Raw genomic sequence first — 18,731 nt, forward strand, 5'->3', positions numbered from 1 at the left:
AAGAGAGAGACACAGATCAGACCGAGAGAAAAAAAGCTGTAGGCTTTATTAAGCAGAGTGACAGCACAAACCTTTCACAGCGTGGAAGGGGTCCCGAGCGGGGTAGCCAGTGTTAGATTTTTTTATCACCTTTTAAACTCTCTAAGGCAGGAAATATGTGTGGTGGGAAGATGTTACCAGAGGGAGAAACAAAGACAATTAACATGTCTCAGATCTTGAGGAAAAGTGGAATTGTAACTTAAGTTTTCTCTACTTATAACCTTGCAGCGGGATGGCAAAGGAGACAGGATCTCACGGGATTTTACAAATTGTGTTTACAAGGAATTGGAATTGGGACCATAGATAAGGTCTGCTGGTCACAGAAAAGTGGGCTTTTAACATTCCTTTTAGTTTCAGGGGAGGGGGAAGGGAGAGAGGGAGAGAGGACACAGGGAAGCTTACAACAAAATTTTCGCTGTTTATAGCTTTCTTGGGGAAGAAAACACAGGCGCAAATTCTGATGTTAGGAATGTTTTAAGCACATATCTTCAATATTGTTCATCCAGGACCAAAGTAAGTCCGCATGCAGGAAATGAGTGAGTTTCACAGCTTTCTGAGCCCCTACTTGACCCAGGAAGCCCAGCTGGAACCTCCTCTCACTTTCTACTTTCTTCTGATATTCCTTGAAAATACTTCTCCTTCATAGCGGAGATAAGTAGTTTTAAACAGCTTGGTTCCTTCCCTGCTGTGAAGTATTGAGTTTTATTTCAGGACCAAAGGACATAAACCAGTTTATGACATAAACAGGTTTAGACAATCTGCAAAAGACAGGACAGAGATTGCATATTGTATTTACTAGGACAAGAGATTTACACTGACCACTCTGGAATAAGACTGTGCTTACTTAGTTCAACTAAGTACTGAAAAGTCTTATAGAGACTGAAAAGCCAACACTTTTTCTATGTGTATGTAATTGCTTTATTATTATTATTATTTTTTTACTTTGAAAAAATAATGCTTTGTCATGGTGACAGTTTTATCTTTCATATCTTTAAATAGGGGGAATGAATGGAAATTTGCTTTCTCAGCTGTTCAACTACACTGTGTTTTTAATAGACACTTTCTTTCAGTAGGATGCTATGTATTTAAGCATGCAGAATTCTTCCTGGGTATTTCTGAATCCTGTTGTGTACATGTGGGTTGAAAATTCAAATATCTAATCTTCTTTAGTACTTAGTTGCTCACTTTATTGTTAGAGAAACTGGTGGCTAGGTATCCTTTCTCTATTTTCTGCCATAAAACCTTTTAGAATTTAAATTTCTTCTCACCATACATCTGGTATTGACTTTGGAAGCACTGGCCATAGAAAAAATGTTCTTACTCAAACCATCTAATTAAGAAATAATTGACTCATGCCTACTCCCTAAGTTTGAGGCCAATGTGGTGCTGTAATTTTTTCCCCATAACACTAAACTTCTACTGCAAGTATCTTCCTTAAAATCCTACCCATATTCAAGGAAACAACCATGAAAATGTGTGTGTGTGTGTGTGTGTGTAGGTATGTATTCTTTTCCTAAGATAGTGTTCATTTTCATATGTTAATTCTGTCATTTAATAAAATCTCATTCTTCTTTCAGTAAAACTGTAACCTTACGTCTTTTCCAAACCTTGCCAATTGGCAAACACCTCTTTGTAGAGCTATCCATAGTTCTCAGATCTGCTAGTTTACACTCTGTGGACCTCCAAATATAGTGGAAAAGATAATGTGACCAGGGAGGAGAGGATTGTTAGACTCTAACGCATTTTTGTTTAAATCTAGCAACAGGTTGTACCCTTTGCATAGTCCAGGGCAGATAACCTGATGCATCCTGGTCCTTTGTTCACACAGCTCACCACTGAGGAAGCACATCTATGAATTCCCCATTCAAATTTGGTTGGCTCTTTAGTATGACTAAAACATGGGGACCCCCCCATCTCTAAATAAATAGTACTGCCTGTTTCTTCTAATGGCATCTCAGCTTATTGTTTCTAAGCCATGTGAATCTTTGCAATTTTAATAATGGAAGCTAGCCCCCTAATCTCTGGGAAAGGGTCTATGTAGCATAAAGTGGACAGTTGTCCAACCCACTTCCATAATTCTTGTTACTTTAAACATCAGTTTAGTAGCTTACGCTGTATTAACATTAACTCTATACATAATAGATGGAATTATGAGATCACATAATATGCTAACGTAATAAATTTTTGTTTAAGACAAAATGTTATTACATATTTCTTATCTGACAGAATTGTGCAGTGTTTCCTAAGTCTGAAGTGCACACTCTAGAGGATAAATGATACAGAAGGTATCTAAGTATACAAGAGCCTTAGAAACATTCTCCCTGGAAATACAAAGTGTAGGGACAGTTATTAGAGAGAGATTTTCATGTTCATAGTCTAAACTGGGTCTGATTGCTGCCATTACAACTAGAGAGCAATTTCAACAGAACATCTACCTTCTGAGGGGAGTATGGCAGTTCATTTCAGTGCAAGACTGAATCTGGCTTTGCATATTTGGGAATACTAACTTATGGTTTTTTGAGTGTGGATTTTTTGTTTGTTTTTTAAATGAAAGCTACATACCTCTTTACTAGGCTACTGTATTTTTAAAAATGAAGACTTACTTGTATTTAAAAAGATGTTTAACATAGAGTTTCTAACTGACAGATCTGGAAATCAATCTGAATTGGACATATGGCTTCAATGCACAGGAGAAGTTTCCTCATATTGCTACCTTAACATGAAATTGACACTCAACTTGAAAACTCTATGTAGAAAGAGTAAAATAAAAATAAAAATAAAAATTTCATAAACATTTATTCACAGCCCCTTTAAAAGTACAACAGTGAAGTAAAACCCCAATTAAACAACTGCCCATTAACTTGTTACTTAAAATGTAGACTTAAAAACCAATAGACTTTTTTTGGTGTGTATGCAATTGCTTTTATAAACGCAGTTTAGGTTGGAATAAGGAAGTCCTAATTCATCATGTTGGAGCTTGCCCTCGCTGCTGCAGGCTGTTGAAGTGAGCCTCCTTCAAGGTCTGGTTGATATGGGAGTAAAGACCTTGGCATGGTACATACCCCTCATGCAAGAACTGGGGAAAGTTTGCATCGGGTTCAGTAACAATCTGGTTTAAGTTGCCTTCTGGTCCACTTGCTCTCTCTGGGATATTAATGCGGCTGCTGCTCCTTTCATTATCACTCCATGAAAACTGGAAGGAAAAAGACAGAAAGGGGATTGCTATTATGCTATTACAACATTTTTCCTACTTGGCTTGGAGAATAGCAGCATAAAACTCTATAATGGGCTTAATGGTTTTTACAAAGTAGAGCCATTTAAGATAGTTCATTCTATCCTCACAATAGCCCTTTAATGAAGTTGGGATTAACAGCCCCCATTTTACAGATGAGGAAACAGATCACTGCCTTGTCCAAAGTCACATATCTACGAAGTGGCAGGGTGAGGATTCAAACACAGGCCTTGCAATTCCAAATCCCTTCACACATTCTCTACCCTTGCTTGTACGATTTATTCCAATAACTGCATCAGAGAAGTAAGTACTCATCCTCCACCTGAAGTATCAATTAATGCTGAGGATGTAGTAGAAATAATGACCATAACAAGTAAGTTGGACTATGGGTAAAAGTTACAATGAAGCAAATAAGACACACACATTTATACATACATGCATACACACATAGATACAAATAAACAATGATTTTGTACACATATCGTGATGGTGGACATGTATGGTCTTCCTATATCAATTCAGTGCTACATACATATCCTGAAAGGCATTTGACATACTTTTAGTTAAAGTTATATGTTACTTATTAGCATTTTATGACTAGTATTCATTGTTCTTCTGTATTTATGAATTTAATAGGGTGTGTATTTTCCTCTTAAGATCTCTTTTTTTTTTTCATTAAACTAACATGATTCAGTGTCTTTTTTATGTTGGAGAAGCTACTCAGGGATCCCTGTAAACAGTCGTTTCCAAGAATTTCCTGCCTTCCAATGTTACAATTCCCAAAAGAAGAAGGTAATGGCAAGGACTCTTATTCAAATTACAATATTTAACAATGCTGGTATTATATTTCTTCTAAGTAAGTTTTTTCCAAAGGTAACATTAGCAAGATTTAAACCAAGAATGGTCATAGTCCATAGGTCATTTGCAGCTGTTCAACTTAGGTCACACAGTACACTGCCCACAGGTACCAAGAGACAACCTATGCTCATCTTTATCCAACTAGAAACATGTTAAAAGAACTTGTGCAGGAAAAGAGATAGAAGTGGTCAAATGAAGCCAGATGTGAGAGTTAGCAATAGCAATCAAATTGATTTAAGGATTAAATGTCAAGGCCAATTCAAAAAGAAAATTAAAAAAAAATTTTTCCTAGGCCTGAGTATAAAAATATAGAACGCCCACTGTCACAAAGTAATGAAGTTATGAATATTCCAAAATTAAGTAAGCTATTACATTGGATAAGAAACCCACAGCCGACAATTCGGTTCCTCTTAGTTGGCTTTCCTTGTTTTTTTTTTTTTTTTTTTTTTGTTACAGTACTGCCTGAAAAATAAGGTAAGAACTAGAAATCATTTCTGATGAATCAAATTTTCATCTCCAATGACAACATATTGATTTTACACTGTAGTGCAACACTAGGGTGATGCTATGCTGTGTACATTAAAAATTCATAGGCTAGAAGGGATTTCTTTAGAATAATTATTAAGAAAAAAATCTACCTTTGTTTCATTTTAAAAGTTTTTAAACTCAATTGTGTACAGATAGAAATGCTCATTAAGACATTTTTATACTATCAATATTTTTATTAGCTGAAAATCAGAAATAACTAAATGTTTAAAAACAAAGAAGTATTTAAATTATAGTGCATGCATTCATACAACAGAATCTCATCAGCCATTAACAATAATGATATATCATTCTATATCAGAAGTCTTTATACTTCAGGTTCTTAGAAAAACCTAAATTTATAGGCTATGAAAATAGTTAACAGAGAAATAACTAAATGATGACATTCACAGCTTTCATCTGAGTAAACCATTTAAAAAATTAATTAGGTAAATGTAATAGAATAAATGCCTGTAAATAAACTTGTCATATAATTTAAAATCTAAAGTTATATTAAGTTAAATAATAAATACTCATTAAACATCTGGATGATTTCTAATTTTTAAAAAATTATAGGAAAATATTTTTCTAAAAAATATTTTCTTATTTAAAAGAAAATAATTTTTGTCTAATTCAAAGGTTACTTAAAAGTTATTTATGAAACAAGGTGAAAGAAACCAGTAAATAAGAGCAATGTAAAGAAATGTCTCTTTCTTTACATACTATATATTTACCTCTTTATAAATATAAAGGGGTATTTTTGGCAAGAAACGTTAAAAGGAAAATAATTTTATATGAGAAAAAATCTTGTATGGTAAATTTCTGTCCTAAAATAACTGGTTATTTAAGAAAGAAAGATGTCTGCGATAAAACAGGAAGTCCAAGCATCTCATTAATGATTTGTATCAAGTTGTCTATAATTAAAGGGAAATTATTTATAATAGTCTTTTTAGAGATTGGGTTTTGATTTTTTAAAAAACATACACTAAAGAATCGGTTAGAGCAACAAAATTTTCTTAAGGTATTGATTTACTCTTAATAAAATTACAACGGATTTTAATTTGTTTAACCCAATTTTCAACTTTTATTATCTTGTATTTTCAGCTTTCTCTCCCCTTTGAAAAGGCCTGAGATAATAACCCTCTCCTTCAACTCATTTTCAGCTTCTGTAATTTTTCTCCTCAGGTTCTAACTGTTTGTCATAGCCTGATGCTAAAAATGTTTTATCTTAAAGGTCTAAAGAAAATGTTTTCTTCCAACATAACATTCTGTGCTCTTGGCTTTAAATTCGTCTATGAATCTGAAAATTTTCATTTATTACCCAGGAAACACTCTGCCTATGTCTAACTAATTCAAGTATCATTTTCATTAGTTTTGATTTGCAGCTTACCTAAATGGACTTTCCATAGGGAATATCAATTGTACTGCAGGAGGTTTTTTTTTTTTTTTTTTTTGCCTTTTGGTAACTGGTCTAACAAATTTTACATTTTATCAAAATAACTCCTATGCCATTGTTATTGTTTTAATTTGCTTAGAAAAAAACTGAGGTTAAATTTTTTTTTTAAATCAAGGTTACTATATCCACGTAACTTTCTTGCTTTTAAAGTCCTTGTGCCTTTAAGTTACAGGGCGTTGACTCCTGGATATAAAAAGAACACCAAGTCTTGCTAAATCTTAAACAAGACAGCAGTTAAAGCCTTATCTTCAGACCCAGTAGAAGATACCAATCAAAATACACTGTGTTCATAAGGCACAAGGCCAGAAATTAAAACTATTAAATTCCTCAAGGCCCAGGGACTATCATGGAAGAGGTGGGTGTGTGAGATTGTAACGGCCAATTTTGAGAGATAAAATTAGTTCAGTTTCTCTATAAATTAACTATTAATATTGAAGGCACACTGATGCAAGACCAGCATCTGGGCCCCGATGTCAGAGTAACAAGGTTTTCTTGGCACATTAACCCATTTCTTAATTAAAGAAAAATAAAGGTTATGAAAAAATTTATTGAAATTATATCTTATGGTCAAGATGACCAAAACTTAATAAATTTGTTTGGAAAAATTTAAAAGACAGATTTAATGGGCCTCATGTTGTCTTTATGAAAGCTTATGGTTTGGGAAATTAAGTCTCCTGTCTCAAAAAAATAAAAACTTTTGTCTTTCTTTGAAATCTATCACTCAGCTAAATGAATGACTTATTTTACAATGACTTTTGATCCTATTTTGTGATATCAAGTGTTTTTAACTTTTTCTAGTTGACAAACTTTCCAAAATAAAATTCTAAATTTGGTCCTCATTAATCTTTTAATATTAGGTCCCCTGACGTCCAAAAGAGACATATTTGGGTTATTTGATATAATACAATCATACAAGAAGTATTGTCAAACATAAAATGGCATTTAACCCTTGGATTATATTTATATAATTGTGTTATTAGTATGTGTTTCAGAATTGTATGAAATTCCTGTGATTCTGATATGTCTTGGTACATGTCAGCAGTCCCCAACCTTTTTGGCACTTGGGACCGGTTTTGTAGAAGACAATTTTTCCACAGATGGGGGAAGGAAGGGATGGTTTCAGGATGAAACTGTTCCACTCAGATCATTAGGTATTAGATTCTCATAAGGAACACACAGCCTAGATCCCTCACATGTGCAGTTTACAACAGAGTTTGCGCTCCTATGAGAATCTAATGCTGCTGCTGACCTGACAGGAGGCAGAGCTCAGGCAGTATTTCTCGCTTGCCCACCACTCACCTCCTGCTGTGCGGCCTGGTTCCTAAGAGGCCGTGGACCAGTACCAGTCTGCAGCCCAGGGATTGGGAACCTCTGGTATATGTTATCAGTAGTAATAATGATTATGTAAAATAGTTGTAAGCCACAGAAGTAATCAAATTTCCTTGTCAATTATGTCTTTATGACTGTTCTAAGACTCTTGTCATTCATAGTTGTTTTACTTTTATCACTTTCAAAAGGTGGTTTTATAATCAGCTATAGGACTCTGACAGGTACTCTTGAATGCAGGCTTCTGATAACTTTGGAGACTGTGATACTAGAATAGAGGAAAAACTTCCAAGACTCCCATAGAGAGCTAATGTGTTCATAAACATTGAGCAGAACAGGAGTTAATTACCCAGATGAAATTAATGGAAAACTGAAATAATCTTTTTGTGACTTCGAAACATTGTTTGAAACTCAGAAACTTTTGTTTCTGAATTTGTAACATTGTTTCTTTTTCTAACTTTTGTTTCTGAGTCCAGAAAACCATTTTTCTTTGAGCTATTTTACAGCTTTTAATATTGGGTTAACTATGTTAGTGTGAGAAAAATCTGAAGCATATTTCTACCTGATTTTTCCAGAATTTGAAAACTATTCGCAAGTTTTCAAATTTATGGTAGTATAGTTTATGGTAGTATAGTTATTTGCAAAAAATTGATAAGACTCTGTTTTCTTTTGTAACAGGACACAATTGAAGGCACTGATTTTACTGAGGCTTTGATTGGAATGGCAGATCCAAACAGATTACTTTAAGTAATCAAAGTTGACTTATAGAGCCAATAAAATCCCCTTGAGAAAGCTGGCCTCATATATTGTCTACACAGTACATGTACAGGTTCCTGACCTGTGGTAAGTAAAGAATGGCACTTTCTGACAGGCCCAAGGAGTCCCAGATTATCTTGGGACCTCAGTAAGTAATTTACCCAATTAATGTGGGTATTTACAGGCACAGATAAATCCATGGCTGCGCCCAAGGCGTTGAAGTGTAATCTGAGATTCCTTATGGAATAAAGTTCCAGCAAAGCCAATTTAAAAACAAAAGAGCGTGCATGGCAAATAGTTATTCTTGCTGACTTTATACAAATACTCAGGCAAAGTATAATAAAACTAATGCTTATTTTACACATAAATTTGTCCTATGATTTGTCTTTAGTGAAAATGGGGCTTGGAGAGAGAAAAAATATGTTTCAAAATGAACTACAGTACACCTGTTGTTAGATTCTAGTCTTGCCTAATGTTTTCTCAATTTTTCTTATTTTCTAGTTTAGGCTGGATTCTAAAATTTTTCCTGGCTACAAGTCTCCAAAAATAATGTTTTCATTTTTTTTCTTTCTTTCCTTTCCTTTTTTCCATTTTTCCTTATTTGAAATCACTAAAAATTAAGCTGTGCTTTCTTAAAACCCTGAGAACTGAAGCTAGACAACTTCAGCTTCAGAAAAAAATAACAGCAACCTATTTACATACATAAAATACTTTCATACCTGCCTACTGATGTATGGACTTCAGAGTAATATGGCCTATATTGATTTTCCAGGATTGTTCTCCATCTTTTTGTTTGTTGTTTTCTTTCTCTCTTCCTCCCCCTACTTTTTTTGTCATAGAACATGATACTTCACAACCTGCTAAAAATAAGGTTTCCTAATAATGTGTGACCTACCCATCTAGAAACAAACCATCTTTGCCACAAGAGATCAAACAAAATCTGAGACCAGAGATTCATTTTCTTCTTAAATGCTTTCTCCAAAAGATTTAAGAAAGAAAGTGGGGAAAATGTGAAAGGAAAATAAATCTCAGGGCCCTAAAATCATTAGGCCAAGGGAAAATTAGTGAAAAACATTTTCACTAAAGACAAAGCCAAGGGAACTACATCAGGCAAACCCACTTCCCATTTTATTCCTAAATCAGATAGCTATAAAGATTCTTTTTAAAGCGACATACCTTTCTCACAATTTGCCCACAAAGAAATTCCTTGTGGGACTCAAGGTCTTTACCCTAAAACAGTTCTGTTGAATTTTACCCTGGCAATGTAAACTGATAACTTATCTTCACAGGTGTCAGACAGAAAGTCACCCCTCTGCTCACCTGAGACAAATGCATATCTGATTACTCCCTCTACCCTATTATTTGTGTAAAAATGCAGATTCACCAAGCCAGACTAAATTGTATATTCAGTGAAAGGCAGATCAAGGACTCAAAAGATTGCAACCTCTTGTCTCTTATCTACCTATGACCTGGAAGCCCCAGCTTCAAATTGTCTCCTCTTTCTAGACTGAATCAATGTACATCATACACATATGGATTGGTGTCTTCTGTCTCCCTAAAATGTATAAAAGCAAGCTATACCCCGACCACCTTGAGCACATGTTGTCAGGACCTCCTGAGGCTGTGTCACAGGTGCGTGCTTAACCTTGGCAAAATAAACTTTCTATATTGAGACCTGTCTCAGATATTTTGAGTTCACATATACAGAGTTGGGACTTTAAATAATTTTTTTTTAATTTTAGTTTTGTATTTTCACTTTCTTTTTTTAAATTTTTATTTATTAATTTTTTTTTTTTTTTTGAGACGGAGTCTCGCTCTGTCACCCAGGCTGGAGTGCAGTGGCGCGATCTCAGCTCACTGTAAGCTCTGCCTCCCGGGTTCATGCCATTCTCCTGCCTCAGCCTCCCGAGTAGCTGGGACTACAGGCGCATGCCGCCACGCCCAGGTAATTTTTTTTTTTTGTATTTTTAGTAGAGATGGGGTTTCACCATGTTAGCCAGGATGGTCTTGATCTCCTGACCTTGTGATCTGCCTGCCTCGGCCTCCCAAAGTGCTGGGGTTACAGGCATGAGCCACCGCGCCCGGCTTGTATCTTCACTTTCTAACTCATCCACTACAAATATATTTATTTTGTGAAAAAGAAACATTTTATTTTTAAGTAGGCAAACTAAAGAATGCTACTACAAAACCAAGTAAAATCTCCTGCTTATGGATTCAGTTACTTCTGACTTCAAAGCAAAGACTTAAAAAGCACTGTGATTCCATAACTGAGATTTTGGGAAGAGGGTTTAACCTCCTTTAGCCTAGTAAAGAGCATCTACAAAGTCATATACACTAGCATTTTCTAGGCTAATAATACTGTTTATTTAATAAACATAGCCTATATTATGCAACCTGGGCTTTGTCACACTTACCCTGTGAATCTGTTTCATGTGAGATATCCCACTTAATGGACCGTTTATCAGAATGATTAAGAGGAAAATTTGCTTTTGATGGTGTATGGTTTTGACACTTGAAACTGCTATCTTAGTACAGAAGCATTAACCTTAATACACTTTATTTTATTTTTTTTTTAGAGACAAGCTCTTGCTCCATCACCCAGGCTGGATTGCTGTGATGCAATTGCAGCTCACTGTGGCCTTGAACTCCTGGGCTCAAGGGATCCTCCTGCCTCAGCCTCCCAAAGTGCAAATTCTTTTATCAGAGAATAAATGAGATTTTAAGCACTTTAGTATTTGGAAAGGCTCATAATATATAAAACATCTTCACCATCCTCCTGAATCCTCATACAAATGTCTTACCAGAATGCTTATACTATCTGACAGTTACAAAGCTCATTCTTTTTTGTCTGAATTTTCAATATAGGTTTAATGCTTGATATCTGTGCAAGGCAAATGAAGAATAGAGCCCTTGCAAATTCACACACATAGCAAAATAAAATTATATTTATGAAGACTCTAAAGAAGGGGATCTCATTATGCAAAATTCACAAAGGCACTTTACAAAACTCCTGGGGTCCAGGTCTGTGTGAAAAAGCAGGATTTAGGTTAGTTTGGGCCATAAAGAAATCTGCATACTTACCTGTAACCAAAGAAACTTTGAGGCCAGCAGGGATTTGCTATAATACATTCTGTTTCAGAATAGGCATCAAAATCACCGTGTGGTTTTCTGACACTTTGACTCGTGTGCATATGCTGGGGCCCAACCTCTGAGAGGCTGTCAAGTAGGCACAGATTGTTCTGATGCCCAAGCAGTATCTAAACAAATATTCGCATGTCTATTATACAATGTATAAGAAGGCACTTTGCCTGGGCTACTTAGGGATTCAACAGGTAATTCTTGAGCCTAATCAAGAAGCATACAGTACTCTGAGAATGACAGCATCAAGCTATTGCAGTGACAAGAATGTAGCAATGAATGCTGACTGGGGAAATAGAGGAGGCTTCTTAAAATGAAATGCATCTGAGCTAGGCCTTCAAAGATACAGAGAATATTAATAGGAAGGGTGTGACAAATGGAGAGAGCAATAAGAGCACAAGCAAGCTGAAGAAGAGTTCTTGAGGAGACAAAGCCACAGATGATGTGGCTGCTATCTCCCAGAGAAGAGTTAGTGAGAGCTAAAATATGCAAGAGAAGATATGGCTAGGTTATCAGGGGCCTTGAATGTTACTCTAAGAAGTCTGTACAAACAGGTATTTGAGCATAAGATAAATGCTCAGATGTATATTTAGGAAGAGCATTTTAATGGATGAATGAAATAGGGGGTGGATGAGACCACAAAAATCACTGGGAAATTTTGCAATGTATCAAGCAAGAGGCAATGCAAGCCTGAATTAGGATGGTGGAAATGTAAAGAAAGGGATATATTTGATACACGCAGAGGTAGAATAGAAAGGAATCATTGAGGAAATGACAGAGACACTAAGTTGATGCCAGGCACCCAGGACAATGATTGGCAAATGGTAGGTGCTCAGTAAATATTTGGTAATGCAATTTAGGAAGTCTCAGATGTTTCCTGACATATGTTACAGCAAAGGAATAGGGAAGGGATGGAGGAGCTAAGGTTTACTGAGCACGAATGGAGGTGAGAAACAAAAGGGAGTGAATGTAGATTACAGTTTGGATTTAAAAGAGAGGGAAAAGACACAGTACTTGAGAGAAAAATAAACTAGACACAAGATTAGTTAGGGAGTGAAAAGAGAACCTTAGCAGGCTAATGAAGGATAAATAGAACTGAGGAGATGAGGAGGAATATTAGTTACAGAATATCTTCACAAAAACAGAGCAGAAATTCATGCATGTATTCATGATATAAAATTATATAACACTTTTTAATGATAAAAGCAGATGAACCCAGTATTTTACTTTCTTCTTCTTCTTTTTTTTTTTTTTTTGAGAGGAAGTCTCACTCTGTCACCCAGGCTAGAGTGCTAGAGTGCAGTGGCACGATCTTGGCTCACTGAAACCTCCGCCTCCCGGGTTCAAGCGATTCTCCTGCCTCAGCCTCCCGAGTAGCTGGGACTACAGGTGCGCGCCACCAAGCCTGGCTAATTTTTGTATTTCTTTAGTAGAGGTGGGGTTTCACCATATTGGCCAGGCTAGTCTTGAACTCCTGACCTCATGATCCACCCGCCTTGGACTCCCAAAGTGCTGGGATTACAGGCGTGAGCCACTGCGCCTGGCCCAGTATTTTACTTTCTTTCAAGCCCTAGCTTTCCTCTCAATTCCATCCCTCCATGCCTTACAGCTTTTCCTTTATGTGAACCTCCACAACAAAACATTCACTCCTAATACATAGTCTATCCCTGGAATAATAATATGATGTTTATTCAAAGGCACCTGTAGAAACTTAAGTAAGTAAAACAGATGATCCTAACCAAATCCATCAGAGGGCACTTAAAATATGTGCTCCCAAAGTTCCAAGGCATTTAAAATGACGTGTACACATTCTCTAATACTAGAAACATTGTGGAATCTTATGAATTGTAAAATACCAAATTAATTAGGTTGTTGAATTACAACCACTTTCCAAATTAGCAAGGTAATGATATTCATGTGTTAACTTCTCTGTGCTGATGGGGTAAATAATCAATGCTTTTTGTAGCTCAGTTTCCCTCCTAAGATGAAGTTAGAACAGACACTGAGTTGTAAGTTATTTTCCAGCTCAAAAATTAAATTTATAATAGAATCTATACAACTATTTAAAAATCTATACAACTCACCTTGTTTCAATTCAGTAAATGGGATTTGAACAAACAAAAATGAAAAAAAAAGACTGATAGGTAATCCTCACCTGCAGAAAAACATGTGAACATATTCAATTCATTAAAACAACTGAGATTGTAAGATTCAATTGCAATATGAAAGTGCTTGGGATGTTTAGTATGCTCCATGAACACGGCTTCTTAAAATGTACAAAATAGATTAGGCCATCTTTGAAAAAGCTTGTTCCTCCATTTTGAATGTATCTTTAAGTAGAAGCTAATTTCAGAAGGTTCCCATTTTGCCATAGGGTTTAAAACCACATCTGATGACCATTACGTTGTTCAACAACGATTTCATCCCCAAAAATGTTTCCCAAAGTAGTTCTGTCTCTTAGAATTTATGTGATGAAACGTGATGAGAATGACTCCAAACTACTAAGAACCTAAGAGAAAATGTTCTTCAAAAAATTTCACCAAAGCCGGGGCGTGGTGGCTGATGCCTGTAATCCCAGCACTTTGGGAGGCCGAGGCGGGCGGATCACTTGAGGCCAGGAGTTCGAGAACAGCCCGGCCAACATGGAAAAACCCCATCTCTACTAAAAATACGAAAACTAGCCGGCCATGGTGGTGCATGCCTGTAATCCCAGCTATTCCGGAGGCTGAAGCACGAGAATCGCTTGAACCCGGGAGGTGGGGGTGCAGTGAGGCGAGATCGTGCCATTGCACTCTAGCACTCTAGCCTGGGTGACCCAGTGAGACTGTCTCAAAAAAACAAAAATGCCCCAGTTGTCATCTGAATTGATATTACTTAAAATGATAACCTGACAAGGGGAGATTTCCTATCAGCTGAAAAATAACAGGATTCATAGACCTCTAATTTTAAATGTATTTGGGGCCTCCTGGTTCTGTTTTTCTCTCATTTGTCTTATTTCTGCTGCCCCCTTGGAATTGTAGCATTAGGGCACAAAATCTTTTCCTACTCTATACAGTAGGGAAGAGAAAAAGGCAGAGATCTGCTCCAGATAAGCCACTTGTGTGTATATCTACATAATTTTCCACTCTTAATTTCTTGTACTACTCAGTAATCTGCAAGGTAAAATGAATGTTCCTGGCAAGTTAGACACACTTGTACAGAAATGTTCGGCTCTTTGTGTTTGTACTTTCTGTAAGTCTTATACCTATGTACTAGGGTTTTTACAGGGAAAGTGGTGGTATAATTTGTAAGATGTATGGTTGAAAGAAAATATTCCTATATGTGCAAACATATCCAACAAAAATCCCCCAGCACCTAAGAGAACAAATTATATAAGTTAAATCTAGTTACGTTTTACCCATCCAAGTAGCTGCCCACAATCTTGGATAATCATACCTGTGTATAGGTAGGTACCAAGAAGAGGACCTGGATTGATAATCTTTTCTCATCTTGCTCAAAAGAGGGCAAGGTGAGCCATACTTAGTTATTAACTAAGAGGATTAACTCAGAAAGACTTTATGAGGTTCCTTTAACACTCCACTAGTAATTATATCTCAAAGCTATATTATGCTAATGAATACAAGTTATTAAAGTGAAGCACCTTGAAGTTAAAATTCAAGCTCCTTAGAATGGTGGTTACTAGAGGTTTAGAAGAGAGGAAGGGGGGATGAAAAGAAGTTGGCTAAGGGGTATAAAATACAGTTAGATAGAAGGAATAAGTTATAGAATTCAACAGTACAGTAGGAAAATTACAGTTAACAATAATTTATTGTATATTTCAAAATAGAAGAGAAGATTTATAAGTTCCCAACACAAAGAAAAGATGTATGCTTGAGGTGATGGGTAGCCCAATTACCCTGATTTGATCATTACACATTATATACAGGTATCAAAATATCACATGTACCCCCAAAATATGTACAACTATTCTATATCAATAAAAAATTAAAAACTTCAAACTCTTTTTCCAGCACCATTAAAGTTTTGCAAAAATCATGAGACTGCCCCAAATTTTTCACTTTTTTTCACTGAGAAAGCAAGACTTGCCTTCCAGCTAATAACATATCACTATGTACTAGAAAATATGTTTTCCATATAAAAAGAAGGGAAGTAAGACTACTATTCCCTGCTCATATGAGGGGACAAAATTACAGGGGCTAATTCCTCCTGATTATGTTTAGCAAAGTTTTTCTGTGCTTCTTTTCCATTTTCTGTGAGATACTATATCATAATTTAAAGCTCCAGCTCAAAAGCCACTGTAATCAAGCAAGAAAACTTTTATGAAGGTTTCTTGGAATAATACATTTCTTTTCATTATGGAGCACAAATTGGATAATTTAGTGTAGGCAATGAATGAAATAGAGGCTATCTGACCATACTTGCTACCTCTGTGTCTTGAGAATCCTGAAAGATAGGGTTTCTCTTATTCCTTTTGGGCTGGGTGGAATGATGGTTGCCCTCTTTACTGCCATTTCTTCTTCTTTTCCTGAAAAAAAATTGTAAAGAGAGAGTTGTTACATGAAACAACTGATCTTTTGGATGCTTAAATTGTAAAGCAGTGACAACATACATATATGAGAACTTGTCTTGAAAAAATGTCACTATCTGCTATCCCAAGATATAAAAGTCATATAAGTACTCCATTACCAGGCACGAAGATAAAAAAATGTAATGCAAGAACTCTAAGTAAAGCCAAGCTGTGCATTTCATTTCTAGAAATAATTTTCATAACTTTAAATGATCCTTGAAAATAAAGAATATCAGGAATTTAATAGCTAAGTTTTCAAAATCTACCTAATTAGTTTCATTGTTTTGACTCCATGAAGTTACAATTCCAGGGTAAGTGATTTTTAACTCCTTCAATAAGATCGTAAGACATGTGTGTCTGCCAGTGTCTACTCTTAAGTTCTTATGCCAGTGGTGTAGCGACACTGAAGAGATATTTCTTGTATGCTGAATGTGGTTAGGCACTTACTGTTGCTATACCAGCTAATATTATGACATAGTTACTCCACTAGATTGTCACCATGAGATTGTGGCTGATTACTTCCTTGAAACATTCTTTTCTCAAAATTGTTTTCAATGATTGGTAAGATTACATCTTCAGTTTCAAGTTCCTTGTCAATAAGTAATCAGATTGCAGCGTTTGACATAGTTTTCACAGCACTCTATTATTAACCAGACATCTGCTTAGAGACTTACTTTTGAGTTTTTGGTACTCCTAAGAATGGCTGAGTTTACTCATTTTTATAATTTCATTACTCTTTAATCAATTCTCATCTCTAGGAGACTGAGTACTAGGAGACTCTAGGAGACTGAGTACTGAGTACAAAATGCCAAATAAAAAATCACGTAGAAAACTGCTCCTATATTACACTCCATTATGAAATGATTGATTATATATAAAGAAAAAATGACCGGGTGTAAATATTATTTTATTTCACAATGTTTATTGAGCATCCACTAAGTGCTAGGCACTCCTCCAGGTGCCAGGATAAAAGAGTGAAACAAACACATGCCACCGCTCTGCCTTCATTAGGGAGCATGGTGATGTTTGTCTTTGATCATGGTATTTTGAGTATTTGAGTATTTTGCGCTCAAGTTTTACTGAAACTTTCAACAGCTTACAATACGTTTGCATTGTTTTTAAAACAGAGTAATACTATGAAAATGATTTTTCAAAGTGTGAAGCTGAGTTTAAAAAGCGGAATGTTCATGAAACAATGTTAATCTCATTTTTTAAAATGCAACTTTACGAATGAAAAACATCTAAGGAAATTTATCACAGAATATGATTAATGGTCACGGCTGGGTGATCGGACTGTGGATAAGATTGGTTTCCTTTATTACGCTTTAACAGTCTAACCAAGTTTTCTACCATGAGATTCAGAGACGTTTGTAATGAAAGAATACATTGATAAAGGTCCATAGAACCCCAGTATCACGTGGAGAAAGATGACAAAACCAATCAGAGACACAGAAATACCAGTTGCTAGGGTACCTAGCAGCCTCACCGAGGAAATGCCAATTTGAAAAACAGAATGCTATTGTCCACTGACTGAGTTTTCGCGAGGGACCACATCCCCACCTCACCCCCGCCTCCAGGGCTTGTAAGGCACTGACAACCAAAGAACCAGCATTTTCTTTCGGAGAAGGCTTCGCGGGATTTTTTTTCAAGCACGAAGGGCGGGGCACGAGGCAAGCAGGGCCGCGCCACCGGCCAACACTGTCACCTGCAGGTCATCAGAGCCGAGCGCCACCAACCCCGGAAGAAAATACATATCCGCTGCGTTTCCGCCCTGAGCCCCGAGATCTTGGCTGAGAAAGCAAAGCGTGATGACCGTGGGGACCAAAGCTCGGACTAGTACCGGCCGGAAAGGCCCCGACGAACTTACCGTACAGGGCAGCCTCCCATAGTCCTGCCCTCGGAACCATAGCAACCGCGCAGGAAGTTCCTGCGCCGCCGGAAAAACGCAGCCCGGAGGGCGGGGCTGGCCAAGGATTGACGGGCTCTGGGCCTGCGCATCGGAGCCCGGGGAGGTCGGCTCCTGTTTCCTCTGGGTCCGCCGCAGGCTCCCTTCCCTGCAGTTGGGAGCTGACGCCTGAGGGACGATCCGCTGAGGGTCAGGCTCTGCTGCGCGACTGCCCGAGCCGCCCCATGTTCGAGACCTGTGCCAATCCCATGGACATTCTCCTTCCACCCAGCCAGCCTCTGAACACGCTTCTCACGTGGCACACGCCCTGTCCTCGCAGCCCTCACACCGCTGATCCTCCTCGGCGACCTCAGCGCCCCCGGGGCTGACCAGGCCGTGGCCGGCGCCTCTCCGTCCTCGGGGGGGTCTCCTCCCCCCCACTTAAGTCTCTTCCGCCCGCGGTCATGCCCTGGGCCTCAGGAAAGACCGCGCCCCTCCACGATGTCCATTTCTTGCATCCCCCATTCTCATAACGGGCAGCACCCGATCGTGTCCTAACAGCTACCTCTTCCAGTGCCCCAGCATCCACAGCCTTTAGCCTCAAGGAGGCCTCCTCTCCACTAACCACAACCGCGTTCCTCACCATTCACCTTCCTTAGCGAGCTTACCCAAAGCTATTAACTCTCTCCTCCCTACTCTCCTGGCAATCCCCCCGCCGCCAAGTAGACAAACAATGTACACCCTCCACAAGTGTACCTTCTCTGTCTAGTCTACTTACAAGATCCCTCCACAAGCACCAGCACCCAATTTTCTCATGATATTCACTGATATTCCCTTGAGAAAATAGAAGCAATCAGAGAAGAATTCACACCACTTCCCAACAGCAGTAGACCTGCACTTATAATCTTGGCTGCTTCCCTGGAGGAAGAGACAGGATCCTACTTGAGAC

The 18,731-nt window shown here is 37.4% G+C and overlaps 1 protein-coding gene across 9 annotated transcripts; it reads right to left on the bottom strand.

Moving 5' to 3' along the window:
• Positions 1 to 23: 23 nt before the first annotated feature.
• VCF2 (VCP nuclear cofactor family member 2) lies at positions 24 to 18,434 on the bottom strand. Of its 9 annotated transcripts, none has more exons than XM_001147400.6 (4): positions 17,765 to 18,434; positions 15,756 to 15,855; positions 3,102 to 3,232; positions 24 to 797 (listed from the first exon to the last, which is right to left on the bottom strand). In XM_001147400.6, exons 1-4 carry the CDS (start codon positions 17,893 to 17,895, stop codon positions 701 to 703), a joined length of 459 nt encoding a protein of 152 aa, XP_001147400.4. In that variant the 5' UTR covers positions 17,896 to 18,434; the 3' UTR covers positions 24 to 700. The 9 variants fall into 9 exon arrangements, with proteins under 9 accessions (XP_001147400.4, XP_009437420.1, XP_009437419.1 ...); XM_009439145.4 differs by having other exon boundaries at positions 15,753 to 15,855; XM_009439144.4 differs by having other exon boundaries at positions 15,744 to 15,855.
• Positions 18,435 to 18,731: the final 297 nt, after the last annotated feature.

Source organism: Pan troglodytes, chromosome X (genome assembly GCF_028858775.2).
Source record: "Pan troglodytes isolate AG18354 chromosome X, NHGRI_mPanTro3-v2.0_pri, whole genome shotgun sequence".
Taxonomy (NCBI): domain Eukaryota; kingdom Metazoa; phylum Chordata; class Mammalia; order Primates; family Hominidae; genus Pan; species Pan troglodytes.